This window comes from Bipolaris victoriae, assembly GCF_000527765.1.
Source record: "Bipolaris victoriae FI3 unplaced genomic scaffold scaffold_31, whole genome shotgun sequence".
NCBI lineage: Eukaryota > Fungi > Ascomycota > Dothideomycetes > Pleosporales > Pleosporaceae > Bipolaris > Bipolaris victoriae.
The window spans coordinates 69,082-82,407 of record NW_014575361.1 but is presented as its reverse complement, the minus strand read 5'-3'; the positions used below and the strand labels follow the sequence as shown (position 1 = coordinate 82,407).

At 51.7% G+C, this 13,326-nt stretch overlaps 5 protein-coding genes across 5 annotated transcripts; 2 read left to right on the top strand and 3 right to left on the bottom strand.

The window, feature by feature from the left end:
- Positions 1-556: 556 nt before the first annotated feature.
- Positions 557-1,693, top strand: COCVIDRAFT_36702 (hypothetical protein; the record flags this gene model as incomplete). Its single annotated transcript, XM_014702358.1, has 3 exons — positions 557-598; positions 662-1,277; positions 1,368-1,693. The coding sequence occupies 3 exons, from the start codon at positions 557-559 to the stop codon at positions 1,691-1,693; spliced, it is 984 nt and encodes a 327-aa protein (XP_014557844.1).
- Positions 1,694-3,092: 1,399 nt separating this feature from the next.
- On the top strand, positions 3,093-4,809 carry COCVIDRAFT_36701 (hypothetical protein; the record flags this gene model as incomplete). The annotated part of the gene is made up of 3 exons (XM_014702357.1): positions 3,093-3,594; positions 3,663-4,131; positions 4,323-4,809. 3 exons carry the CDS (start codon positions 3,093-3,095, stop codon positions 4,807-4,809), a joined length of 1,458 nt encoding a protein of 485 aa, XP_014557843.1.
- A 166-nt stretch (positions 4,810-4,975) lies between these two features.
- On the bottom strand, positions 4,976-6,875 carry COCVIDRAFT_96061 (hypothetical protein; the record flags this gene model as incomplete). Its single annotated transcript, XM_014702356.1, has 4 exons — positions 4,976-5,161; positions 5,228-6,159; positions 6,213-6,734; positions 6,785-6,875. The coding sequence occupies 4 exons, from the start codon at positions 6,873-6,875 to the stop codon at positions 4,976-4,978; spliced, it is 1,731 nt and encodes a 576-aa protein (XP_014557842.1).
- A 109-nt stretch (positions 6,876-6,984) lies between these two features.
- Positions 6,985-7,206, bottom strand: COCVIDRAFT_95951 (hypothetical protein; the record flags this gene model as incomplete). Its single annotated transcript, XM_014702355.1, has 1 exon — positions 6,985-7,206. The coding sequence occupies one exon, from the start codon at positions 7,204-7,206 to the stop codon at positions 6,985-6,987; it is 222 nt and encodes a 73-aa protein (XP_014557841.1).
- Positions 7,207-7,771: 565 nt separating this feature from the next.
- COCVIDRAFT_36699 (hypothetical protein) lies at positions 7,772-8,287 on the bottom strand (the record flags this gene model as incomplete). The annotated part of the gene is made up of 1 exon (XM_014702354.1): positions 7,772-8,287. The coding sequence occupies one exon, from the start codon at positions 8,285-8,287 to the stop codon at positions 7,772-7,774; it is 516 nt and encodes a 171-aa protein (XP_014557840.1).
- Between the last annotated feature and the right edge of the window lie 5,039 nt (positions 8,288-13,326).

Sequence of the window (13,326 nt, the reverse complement as noted above, 5' to 3'; positions counted from 1 at the left end):
ACAATGGCCAGTTTGCCCCGCCGTTACACAATACGCAGAAATGCATGGTATATGCCAAGACTTTCCTGATTCGATTTAGTGTACTACAGCTGTACTTTAGCAGCTTAGTAACACCTAAAGCTTATTAGTAACTCCTCCTCTTTTTCTGTGTCAGCGAGATGTTGTATTTCAAATCCATGGTATGACTGGCTATAGCCAGTGGAATGCGGGGGTGTTTTTGTCCGACTGCTACAGTGCCGATAGCCCTTTCGAGCACAGTGCAGAAACAAACCCGGGAAACACCTATCTATTTGCTGGATGTCATCTATCTTACGACGCGAGAGGCTGACTATGCCCGGTGCATAACAAGTAAAGTTTGGCCAAGAAATTTGCTGGTGATTACATTCTTCTTTGATGGCAGCTTGGCCTGTAGCTTGGAGATGAGATCGTCGACGAACAGTACCGGATCACAAATCGTTGCAGTATATAAATTCTTTTGGTCTCGGACTTCACCAACTCTCTATCCATCTGTCAATTACAAATTAATCCCGAGTCGACTATCCATCTGCACAGAATCATGACAAAGACAATCGCTGTCATCGGCGTGACAGGAAACCAGGTGAGTATGAACTAAAACCTACCACCACCCCAACATTGTTGCACAAGATACTGAACATCTCAGGGCTCATCCGTCGCCCGTGTATTCCTCGCCGAGCCCGGATGGAAAGTCCGTGGCATCGCCCGGGACCCGTCCAAGCCCTCTGCCCAAAAATGGGCATCCCAAGGCGTCGACATCGTCCCCGGCAACCTGGACGACGTCAGCTCCCTCAAGCAAGCCTTCCAAGGCGCAAACGTAATATTCGGCGGCACAGACTTCTGGGGCCACCTCAACGACCCCGCCACGCAAAAGCTCGCCGCCTCGCAAAACCGCACGCCAAACGAAGTAGCATACGACCGTGAGGTATCCCAGGCGAAATCCATCATCGATGCCGCTGCCGCCAATCTAACCACACTCGACCGTTTTGTACTCTCCACTTTGTCCGAAGCGAGGAAGTGGAGCAACGGGACGATCAAGTGGAACTTGCATTTCGATGCCAAAGCCGAGGCGGTGAATTACCTCAAGTCTACGTATCCGGATTTGCTGGCGAAGACAAGCTTCGTGCACTTGGGGTACTATGCTAGTAATTGGAAGTCGTTTAGTGGGAGACCCATGAAGCAGGCGGATGGGTCGTTTGTTGTTAGTTTGCCCATGAGTGGGGAGAGGAAGATACCCATGGCGGATCCGGTTGCGGATACTGGTAAGATATTCACGTCTCTTCTTCTTCTTCTTTTTCGCGTCGGCTTGGTTCTTTTTTCTCTTGTGCAGAGGCTAATATGTTTCAAAAAAGGCCATTTCACCAAGGCATTGGTCGAATCGCCTCCAGGTATTGTTCTGAGCGGCGCCGGCTCGTTCATTTCGTTTAATGAGTGGTGCGAAATCTTTGGTCGCATTAACAATGTCAAATGCGTCTTTCAGATTATACCTCGCAAGGCGATGGAAGAGGCAATGGGACCGATATACGGGCTTGAGATTGCAGACATGTTTGAGTACTTTGACAAGTATGGGTTTGATGGTGGGGCTGACGTTGTCTTTCCGTGGGATATGGAGGTCAAGGTCAAATATACGACGATGGAGGAGTACATGAAGGGTGAGGATTGGAGTTCTGTGCTGTGAAGACCTTCTTGGGCGGAGGGTGAATATACCATGGGTAGTGTACCGATCGAAAGCTTATTCTTGTTCATGTGACGATGATCCTGGCGCGACAATGCTTTGTCACATATTGTCGACTTGTACGATTTCTCCTCTTTGTATCACCACGATCTTCTATACCGAGGTCATAATCAGGACAGGATCTTCCACATAGAAGGCTGGATGCTTACATTTCCGTGGGATGCGGGCCTAGTTGAGTGCGGGGTACATGACACGCGCGGTTACTAGTGGCAGCCGTGACAGCAACGATCGACTCTGTCACCCACATCTTTATCCTCACATATGTACTCTCTTATAGCCCAAAATCTGGCTAGCTACATGCAAGGGTCACTGGCGGGCTCCGGAAGCGTCTCATCGCCCGACAATTGGTCAGCAACCAGAGCGTTGCTTTTTTGTATCTACCAAGCCGTTTACCTCATCGTCCCTCTGATAACTCGATGAGATCAGTCCACTTTCACGCGAGCCAGATATCCAAGGTCAATTGCACATGCTGCTGCTTTTCTCTTAAGAACCTTACTTTTTTTTTTATGCAAGCCCATTGCAGCAAGGGCTCATATGGTGCAGGAACATTATTCCGACTTGGTCAAATGCATGTCACTGCTCAGAGCAATTCACTAACCTTGACTACCGGATATCAGACCACTACGGCACTGCAAATGCCGTCCTTCCCCAATCACGTCGTTCCATGCCAACGAGTACCAGGAAAGTCTAGAATGCCGATAGTAACCTTTGTACATTGCCGACAGCGGCAAGGCGCTCAAGTCAGCCGCGCAGCATGCACCGCACAGGGCTCGACTGAGAACCCGATCGATTGGTAGGCCAGTGAAAGATAGCCAACTCAATCTGCGCGCTCCTCTGCCAAGAGGATTGGGATTTGGATACTAGACCAGGTTAGCTTCATGCGTTCGCGCAGCGATCTACGCTGAGGGCACCCCCACCAGCATTATGCTGATGCTGTGCACACGGCGATACGGACCTATAAGTTGCAGTCGTCATCCATGGGGTAGGATGTGCCATATGCGATCGCCTGCGTATCATCGCAGCCTGCTGATGGCTCTTTTCCCGGGTAGTCGTGCATGGCACCTTGTAATACATGTACTTAAGCGGAAGGCGCCCCGCAGGTTGCATTGATAAGGAATCTGTATCTTGTTTTGCTTGCTGTGAAAGGCGGTTGGCTTGATCCATGCTAGCTTTCGTTTGTTTTATCAGTGTGTAGACGGGCTGGGCCTATCTTGACGATTTCAGCTTTGGGGCCGTACAAATCACTTTGTCCCGCCACATTTTGCGGGTATTCTGAGGTGGAGAGAAAAGTATCGGTACCAAAGAACAAAGGAAAAAGAAATCAAGAAATCAGTGGTCTGAGATGCCGTTCAATCTTTTGCTGCTGCTGGGTGCGGCTTTCCTCGTTGGCTCGGCTTTGGCCCTTCTTCGACGAAGCAGACGCACCATTCTCCTTGAGCGACTTCGCGCTGGCGGGCGAAGAGTATCAGGAGCGAGAACCCCTCCAAGATCTCTTTCACCCAGCCAAAAGACAGAAATTCCTCTCGAAGTCGACTACTCTGATTCGTTCCCACCATCACGGCGATCAACCCTAGTCGGGATCTTGAAAGATGAGGAACTCGACGAGCCAACGGAGGACTGGACGAAGAACATGCTGCCAATAGAAACGTCGTACTTGAAAGCCGACGACACAAAACGTCTCCCCTGCGGGTTTTCCGTCAAAGAGATCAAGGCTCTCGGCAACTTCCCTGACTATGCTACCCTCAGCGGCGTACCACTTCCAAACCCATATCCCGAGTTTGACATAAACAAGGCACTACCTCGACCATATCGACCGTTCCGATGGCCATACCACCAAACCATGTGTAAGTTATCTTCCTACAAAAAAAAACAAGAAACACCTTTGAACTTTACTAAGAACCAACCCAACTAGCCCTCAGCAAACTCCAACCGGACTGGTGGATCGAGCTCGAAAACACCTACATAGAACGCATCCAACAACGCAAAACCCTCTTCACCCAACACGGCACCGACGTCCTCGACGCCCTCCCGGGCTCCGAGCTCGCCTGCAAAGAACTCATGGAAACAGCCGTACAATTCCTCTGCGCCCGCTACCCGCACTACTTCTCCCTCTCCGCCGACAAGTCGATGCTGCAAAACCGCATCTTGAACTCTGAAACCAATCTCTGCGCTACACACCCGTTGCACGTGCTGCTCGACAATGTCCCCGAGGACTTTGCCGTCATGCTGCGCGATGAGCGCAGCGGCCGCTATGTACTGCGCGCGGGCGTCATTTGCAGTGCGTTGGGCTGGAATCTAGGGACGAAGCTGGGCAAGCATCTTGCGGATATTCATGCGCCGATTCCGGATTATAAGGAGAAAATGGCGTTTTCAATGGATAGGTATGTTTGTTTCTCCTTCTTTTTTTTTCTTCTCTCCTTTTCCATCTAACCCCCCCCCCCCCCCCATCCCCTTTCCTGTCCCAAAAGCGAAAGTAGAACAGAAGAAGGAGAAGAAAGAAAATGTCAATATGGAATTGAGTAGTAGATTGGAAAGGGGGAAATGTTTTGCTAACGCAACGTGAAAAAAAAAGATACTTCTCTAAAAAACCAACCGACAAACCCATCCAACGCGGCTCCTGGGGTCTCGAAATAAAGACCCCCCTCTACGCCCCTCCTTCCTCCCCCATCCTCACCCACCGCACTCACCAACTCCCCGCCTCCCTTCTCCCGCTCTCTGACATCCACTTGCGCGTAGACTGGCAAACGCTCCGCCGCCTCCCACTATCAGGCGCTGTGATATTCAACTTCAAAGCGTTGTTCACACCAGTACAAGAGTTCAAGGATGAACCCCGGGTCCCAGGGTTACTGTTGAAAGTGTTGGAAGAGGGGAAAAAGGAGTTGATGGAGTACAAGGGGACGTGGCATGTGGAGCATGTGGTCAAGGATGTGCTAAGGGCGTGGCATGAGGAGCAGGTGGCGAAGGGGTGGGTGGAGGAAGGGTGGGAGGCTGAGACGTTGGGGGAGAGTCCGTGGTTTGAAGGGTGGGAGGGCAAGTGGAGGGGGATGCAGGAGTTTTGATAGGGTTGGTTGTTGTTAATGGGGAGAAGGGTGATTTGAAGGAAAGCTGTTTTTTATGTAACTAGGAGTTTAACAAAAGGGAATTGAATGAGGCAGAATGAAGGAATTACTACATGGTCATACTGAATTTCTATATAGCCGAAAGAATAAGAAGAAGAAGAGTTTCTCACTTCCCCAGTCTCTTTGCTAGATCCCCTCGATAAATCCATGCTGCAGCTCCTGCAGCCACTGCTCCCAGGGTCCCGAGGACCAACGTTGTGTTACTTACGTACGACTCCTCATGCACACGTCCGATCTTGGTCGTCTGTTTTCCAGTCCCAAAGACGACCTTGCTGGCTCTTACTCCACCCTCCTTTTCAGCATGTACACCATTACCATTTACACCATTACCATTATATACAGGCCTGACGCTTGTGACCTCAAAATCCTCCCAGTCAACCTTGCTCATCATCTCCTGATAGTCAATCGCCGTGCCAGACCAATTATTCGTGATTCGCCCCTCGCTGTTCTTGTACCAACTGCTACAATTCGGGTCCGCAAACGAGCTCGTGGCAAGTTTCTGCTGGAGCTCATCATTGTACACTTTTGTGCGCTGGGCGTTAGGCACAAGGCCGATTCGCTTGCCACGGTTGCGGGCGTCGAGGACAGCGGCAACGAGGGCGTTGAGATAGCGCGACTGGGCCTCGATCATGAGGATGATTGAGTTGTGGCCTAGGTTCGTGTTGGGTCCGTAAAACATACCAAAATTAGGTAGTGAGGGTACAGAGGTGCCGTATAGGGCATAGGCACCACCCTTCCATATAGAGGAGAGGCCGCGGTTTTGTGTCCCGGTCACGTGAATGGGGTGTAGGAACTCGAGGGTACGGAAGCCCGTGGCGAGGACAATGGTGTCATGGTCGTGGTGTGTGCCGTCTTCGAGTTCAATGCCCGATTCGGTAACCCTGCGTATCTTTGTGGTCTCAAGCTGTGTCTTTGGGCTCGCGAGAGCGGGAAAAAAGTCGTCGGATATGATGACGCGTTTGCAGCCTGGGTTGTAGTCTGGAGTGAGTTTTTCCCAGAGATCAGGCCGGTTGGGAATCTGCTTCTCCATCATGCCCTTGCAGGCGGCACGGACATCTTTGGCCATGGGGCTTTGGTTATTGCTTACGGCATCATAGAAGGATTCGCGGAAATCCATCATCATGCTGCGAATGCGCCAGCTGACAGGGGGCACATAGCGCTGGAGGGCACGCCTGAAGTCGCTGATAGGACTGTCAAGACGTGGAATGACCCAGTTGGGAGAGCGCTGGTATACTGTCAAGGAGGAGATCTGAGGCAGAATGTCGGGTATGATTTGCGCAGCTGTTGCACCTGTTTGTTTGGTTGAGCTAGCTTGTCGAACCACTGAGCACTGCGATACATACCGTTTCCAATGATTCCAACACGCTTCCCCTCGAGGGTGTGGCTCCAATCCCAGCGTGCAGAGTGCATGACTTTGCCTTTGAAGTCTTGCAGGCCTGGTATATCGGGATATCGAGGCTGATTAAGCTGGCCGACTGCCGAGACCAGAAAGTCGCACTCGATGCTGTATCCAGAGGCAAACTCAGCATCCTTGCTACCGATCACATTGACGTCAACTCTCCATCGGTTTTTGGAGTCGTCCCACGTCGCAGCCTCGGCGGCGGTGTTGAAGCGAATGTATTTGTACAGGTTGTACTTGCGTGCTACATTCCGAAGGTAGTCGAGTATCTCCTCTTGCCCTGGATATTCTCTCGTCCACTCTGGGTTTTGCTCAAACGAGTAGCTGTACAGCATGCTCCAGACATCACAGCAGCAACCAGGATATTTGTTGTCATGCCATGTGCCACCGACGCTAGAACTCTTTTCTACAATGATGAAGTTGTGGCATTTGTTGCGTTTGATGAGATCAATAGCCATGCACATGCCTTTAGATATTTAGCCCAGTACGATCAGGCAGTCTGACTGGGATACTGACCAGAGATGCCGGCCCCGATGATGACAACTGCAGCATCGGTATGGGTTTTGTTCTGGACCGGAACCTGATGCCATGGTTGCGAGCCGCCCATGATGAAAGTACTCGAGAATGTAAGGATTAGGGGATGGAAGAAGGATTGAGCGGTCTAAAGGGGGGATACAAGAGACGAGCTCGCTCGGCCGAGTAAAAAGCAAGCCACGTTATATGTGCAACCAGCGCAACGCCTGTCCTGCCGTGCGGACGAGTGACATGACCATCGAAAAGCTTACAAAAACCCGGCAAGCGGTATAGCACCGGCATGACGCAGTGAGTGGTGGGGAATACCATGGAGATTCTCGGCCAAAGTGATTTGCAGACAGCTTCCCCTCTTCCCATATCCGTCCAGTTCCCGCCCGAGGTTGTGCAGCATGGTGCTTTGTCATTATGCAATTACACTCCCGTTTTTACTACACTCGGACATATTAAGCCTAATGAAGAAGAGTGCAAATGGATTATGAATCGAATGCCCTGGCCTGCTGCAATCCATGCGCAGAAGTGTTCACGGGTGATAAGGAGCAGTGGTGTGGGCTCTCAGCAAGACATGCGTAGCGGGTTGTGGGGAAGGCGCAAGGGCGGGGAAGGCGGTATCCGGCAATGGTGGGCCATTGGGGCCGGAGTGCGCCAATCACCAACTAAACTCACCAGACGCGCCTGACAACAACAGGTACGGACAATATTACAGACCAGCCCAAGTTGTAGTGTCGTCAACGAGTGTAGTGGACAAAACATACAGATGTGCGCATGTATGTACGTACATATGTACGAAAAGGATGAGCTGAACAGGGCGCCCCGCTTCTTCGCCGACCGTCTGGGTGGCCTGGCAGAGTGCCTGGTAGTGTATGACCCCACGATTCTTCTTGTCGTTTCCCTTTTGGACCAAAGGCCATGTTCCGCTTCTATTGCTCAACTCTTTCTTCACCGCTGCTGCTGCTGCTGTTGTTGTTGTTGTTATCGTGGTTTCGCATCGGCCTTGTTGCTTGGTTGCTCGTCATTGTCTTCTGGCGGAGGGTCGAATTCGCGCGTGTGTACCACGCCCCATCGCACTTTTTTCTCTCCTCGGCTATCATGGTCTTGGTGGCTGCTTGTACAACGTGTAGAGCCTGTGGAGCCTGTGGAATCTGTAGGATATGTAGAATCGATGGAATCTGTAGAATAAGTCGAACCCGTACAACTCGCAGGCTGTGGCGGTATGGCTGGAATTGGAGTGACTGCCCGTATTCGCATCCATGCCTCGCTCATCTCCAGCCTCGATATGGGGAGCCGGCCATGTCTGGGCTGAGTCTTGAGCTCGCCTCGTGGAGTCCTTGAGTGTCCATGGTGCCGGTCTGCAACAGTGCTGAGCCTATCACGGGCGGTGGGGAGTTGTGTCGACGAGACGTGCTTGGCTTCTCTGCGGTGATGAGCATGATGGCGTCTGTCGTGCAGCATGTAGTCTAATGCATGATGCAGACACGGGCACTTCATCGCTGAGGGCGTGGGAGCCCGCGAGGAGGAAGCTGCCGTGCATCTCTTGACATTGCAAGAAGGCGACGAGGAGCAGCGGGAGCCGCTGAAGCCTCTCCATGGCTTCGACTTCTAGGGTTGCTGGGAGATGCATGGACGTTTTCTGAGAACAACTGGCCAAGCGCAAGACGGACTGACGTGTACGTATGACACAGGCGGTGCACATGGAACACTGCTCCAAACTATCTCGTCATTTATAGCAAGCGCAGTTACGCACGTGCCTGGGGCCCAAAGTCTGGCGTCAGCATCGTGTTTGCAACAGGCGATCCGGTTGCTGTGACCGATGGCGGTTTTGATGGTGCATGGCATGTCCAAGGGCTTGTCATGGATGTTGTGACGGATCCCAGGCGGGCTGGGTGCATTGGGTGTAGGGCGGTACACGTGGTGATGTCACGTGGGGGCAGGGGGCGATGTTGGTTCAACGCGGCAGGGCTCGAGTCAAAACCATTCTTGGCCTCGCCGTCTGCATCGACTTTTTGCTTGTTTCTTGTTTCCCGTTGAACGGCACGGACCCCACAGCAGACATGGGCAGACTCGCAACATCCAAGTAAAGTAACCAAGCATGCGCTGGCGGGCAGACGACACAACAACAGAGCTAGGTGAGGGGCTTGTAGCCGGAATTGCTCGTGTGTGTTGATGAGAACTTCAGTGGGCCGTGGGCCGTGGGCCATGGGGACCCGTAATGGACCGAGATACGAGAGAGCAGGCGGACTGTTTGGCCCCAAGCAGCAGGTACAAGGCGTTGAAGCGACCGTTTGGAGGTCTGTTCTGTGCGGTCGGTGCACAGCATTGACCCGCCCGGAGGCTGTTAGGGTTGTGGGCATGCGAGGGAAATAAGCCAGCCAGTGGCAGGGCCAAGGTGGGTTTCGCCAACACAAGACTGGCGGGATGCTTGGAAGCACGAGGCTAGTCGCGGTTGGACGGCGGATGGGGCGTATGCTGTGATACTTGCCTACTCTACATGTCCCTATACATAAGTACACACTAGATGCTGCACCCCGCAAGCAGACGCGACAGTTGGGAGCGGCGCACAGAGGGAGAGCAAGACAAGAGAGAGAGAGAGAGAGAGAGAGAGAGAGAGGGAGGGAGGGGCAGCCGGCGTCCAGAGCGCCTGTGGGGGATTTGGGATGGTGGGTGGAGCTGAAGCTGGATCGAATCGAACAGTCATTACTTACAATAGTCAGTAAGTAGTCAGTAGTCTATGAGAGCCCATGTAAATCAATCCATCCATCCAAGCATCCAGTCCAGTACACATGCACACAGCTATATGCGCTTAAATTCAATAGCGCCGTCCGCTCGCTCTAGGTACATGGATGCGGCGAGCCAGACCATGTCATCATAGCTGATTCCTCTCCTCGTACCCAGTGAGCAGCGGACAGCGACAACGCCTTGGATGTCTCCCCTCCGGCCATGTACACAGATATATATGTCTGAAGCTGAAGGATTGCCTGCACGACGAGTAGAGACACGCCCTGTTCCCCCCCACCCATGCAGCCGTGGCGGATGTGGTAAGCTGAGGTCGAGGACAGGTCGCTTGTTGCAGCAGTGATTGGCCGCAACCCCAGCGTCTCTCCGTGTTCTCGACTGTTGTGGTAGCACTGGGTCTGCGCATGGCGGATTGGGTCGCACCCTGTCCTGCTGCTAGCTGCCATTCTGAAACTCAAACACCTCCTGGCGGGAGCCACCATTGCCCGCCTGCCTGCCTATACTTGCCCATCCCATGTCCGTCCTCTTCTCCTCTTTTTTTTTCTTCTTCCTCTCCGGCGCGCGCACTAGACGCATGCCCACTTCCCACCACCTCTCCCCACAAACACAACTACGGTTTCGCTGCAGTAGTCGGCAGTAGCTCTGTCGGGCCATTGCTAGCCGACCATACATACTCTACCACTTTATCACTACGTACGCGCACGCCCTCCCGCACACCGTCATCACTGCAGCCGTGCGCACTGGTCGGCCGCACTCAGACTTATTCCTACCACGCCTTTGCACCTAATAATATTCCTCTACGCTTTCCCAGCTTGCCACTGCCCAGACTGTCTATTTAGTAGTCGTAATCCACATGGCCCGCAAACTCTCCTTCACTCTGTCTCCTGTCGTGCGTACTCCACCAAAATCCTCGATCCACTTGCTCACATCTCCTTCTTTTAGAAAACCGCCTCCAAGCAGGACCTTGCCGGCAAAATGACGCCAGAAACCAACCCCCTACACGCCTCGTCCCACAAAAGACACTCTTCCAAAGACACCATATGTGACAGCTCGCCCTGGATCAACCGCCGCGTCCTCGACACCCAGACCGACCAAGAGCTGCGCGCAGCATGTCGCCTCATCCTCAAAAACTTCAAGCCCTCCGACCATGGCATGGAGAATACCGACCCAAAGCTCGATTTCGCCGGCCTGGGCTTCAGGCCACGCAAAGAAAGCAAACCTCCTCAGCCCGCCGATGTCAATGCGCGTGTGCCTGCTGCTGCCCCGCCAGAACCCGCCTCAACGTCGTTCCTGCCACGATCGCGCAGCACAAAGGTCCGCACCAGGGCAAAAGCAGACATGGAGATAAGAGCAAGGCAGAATGGTGATCTCCCTGCGCGAGCAAATAGCAGCCGCAAGCGTGCTGAGCGAGACGCTGAAAAGGATGAAAGACTACGCAGCTTTGGCAAAGCTTCCATGGACGTACCCAGGCCCGCCATATCTTGCATCTCCAACGAAGACATTACTCTTCCTGTCACCGTTACATCCACTCTAGCAACCTCGAAGAATTCTGCCCCTCACAACTTTGATGATCCCGTTGCTGCTGCAGATGCCCAGGCATCCGAGTGGATGCGTCTAGAAATGGACAAGAGGCGCCAACAAGACACGGCAGATCGCCAGCGCCGACCCTCGACCTCGGTCCGCCCGCCAAGTCGTGCCGCGAGTATCAAGGAAAGCGTCATCGAATATGTATTCCCCGGATCTCGAAGTCGCGCCCTCAGCCGCGCACAATCCAAGGAATCCCTGCGTTCGCCAGCCGACAGTAATGACACTGGCCTTTCTCGCAATGGCTCAAATGCAACTTGGCGAAGTTGGGGCCTGCGCCGCATGAAAAGTACGAGAAGTGAAAATAGGTCAGGGTCCTCGCATGGCCAGGGAGACGACGGTGCACAACCTAGAAAGTCAGAGTCGAATACCGTCAACCTCAACAGAGAGCTTCCACCATTGCCCAGTCTGGACAGCTGGAAAGAACCTGAAAAGCCCAAGCAAGAAGTGGCATCTCCCAAATCACCCACAGCCGAGACACACATTGCAAGTCTTATGCGTCCACAAGAACAGCATCCAGAACGCTCGCCTGCCGCACGGAAACAGCACAGGAGGAGTGGGTCAGATACTTTAGCCATGCAATACACCGCTGCCTTCCCCGCTCGCAAATCCTCCCGCCGGCAAGGCACACAACCAATTTCCCAAACACCCACAAGTGCCGTTCCAGCCAGTGTCGTATCAGCCAGCCCCAAACCGACAGAAAAACTCGCAACAAACGCATCCTCATCAACCACCAATGTCGACCAGCAGCAGCACACCAAAACCGCTTCTTCAAGCTCGCAAACCCGCCCCCGCAGCGGCGAAAGCAACACCACCGCCCAAGCCTCCAACTTTTCCCACCGCATGAGCATCGACTCCCCCGCCGTCCTCAAAACTCTTTCCAACGAACCCAAGGCCCCCGCCAAGGAGGAGCAGAAATCCAAGCTCAAAAAGATTTTCAGCGGCTGGATTCATAAAAAAGATAAAAAGGACGATTGGATGCACAAAATGGAAAAGGAGGGTATCAAGGAAGGTGTCTTGGTGCAGGATAGTAATGATGCTCTTGCTGCTCCTGTTGTGAGGTATTAATCCTTTTCTTTCACTTCCTCTACCTTTTCCTTTCTTTTTTCTTCCTTTTAAACTTTTACCTGCACTTACTACTACTACTACTACTACTACTACTACTACTACTACTACTACTACTACTACTACTACTACTACTACTACTACTACTACTACTACTACTACTANACTACTACTACTACTACTACTACTACTACTACTACTACTACTACTACTACTACTACTACTACTACTACTACTACTACTACTACTACTACTACTACTACCACTACTATTACTACTTATTACCATAACTTTTACTCTCTCCCAACATCCCAACTTCTTTTCTTTTCTTCTTTTCTGGGTTCACTTTCGTTTCGTCTGTATTCAAACAAAAAACCTTAATTTCTTATACCCTTTTTTTCGTTCTTCTTTCGGAGGGGAGGTGTCATGGAGATTCAAGGAATTTGGTGTGTACTTGGATTTGCAACGATGAAGACAAAAGCTGCATTACACTACATACATACTTATATATATCATGACCAATAATGCATGTATGCTTTGCCATTGCCATCAAGATTTCTTTCCATGCGTTTTTCTGTTGGATTTTTAAAGCAAAAATGCGGGTTGTGTAACTCTGTTTTTTATATACACCAACATGTATGCGTTACTAGAGATACCGGTATTTCAAAACAGTCATATTTGTTCGGTGAAGAAGGCAAAAAAAAAAAAAAAAAGTCCAAGTCAATCTTGACCCAAAAATTGTACGTCATACTAAACCACCCCTTCACCACAATGGTCAACAATGGTCAACAATTTCACGTTTTTTTCTCTCTTAGACACTTTCTCCGTGTCACATTATACAAGCTAGATGTACGGAACCATCATCAGAATGCCTTTGTACACAATAATACCACTAGCATACCACCAAACCCCATCTAATACACGCTATCTATGTATGCCATTCCGCTAATCCTTTGCATAACCCATAGAACCATAACCGTAAACCATAGCCCATAACGGACAAACCATGCGTCGTCCATGACGCTCAATCATGCGCCTATACGCTATGCTGCAGCACTCTCAACAATGTACCCAGACGTCACGCTCCAAACAGGACCGCTCGCATCATTTGCCTTAGCCTACCAATCACCCTCTGCACCATGCCC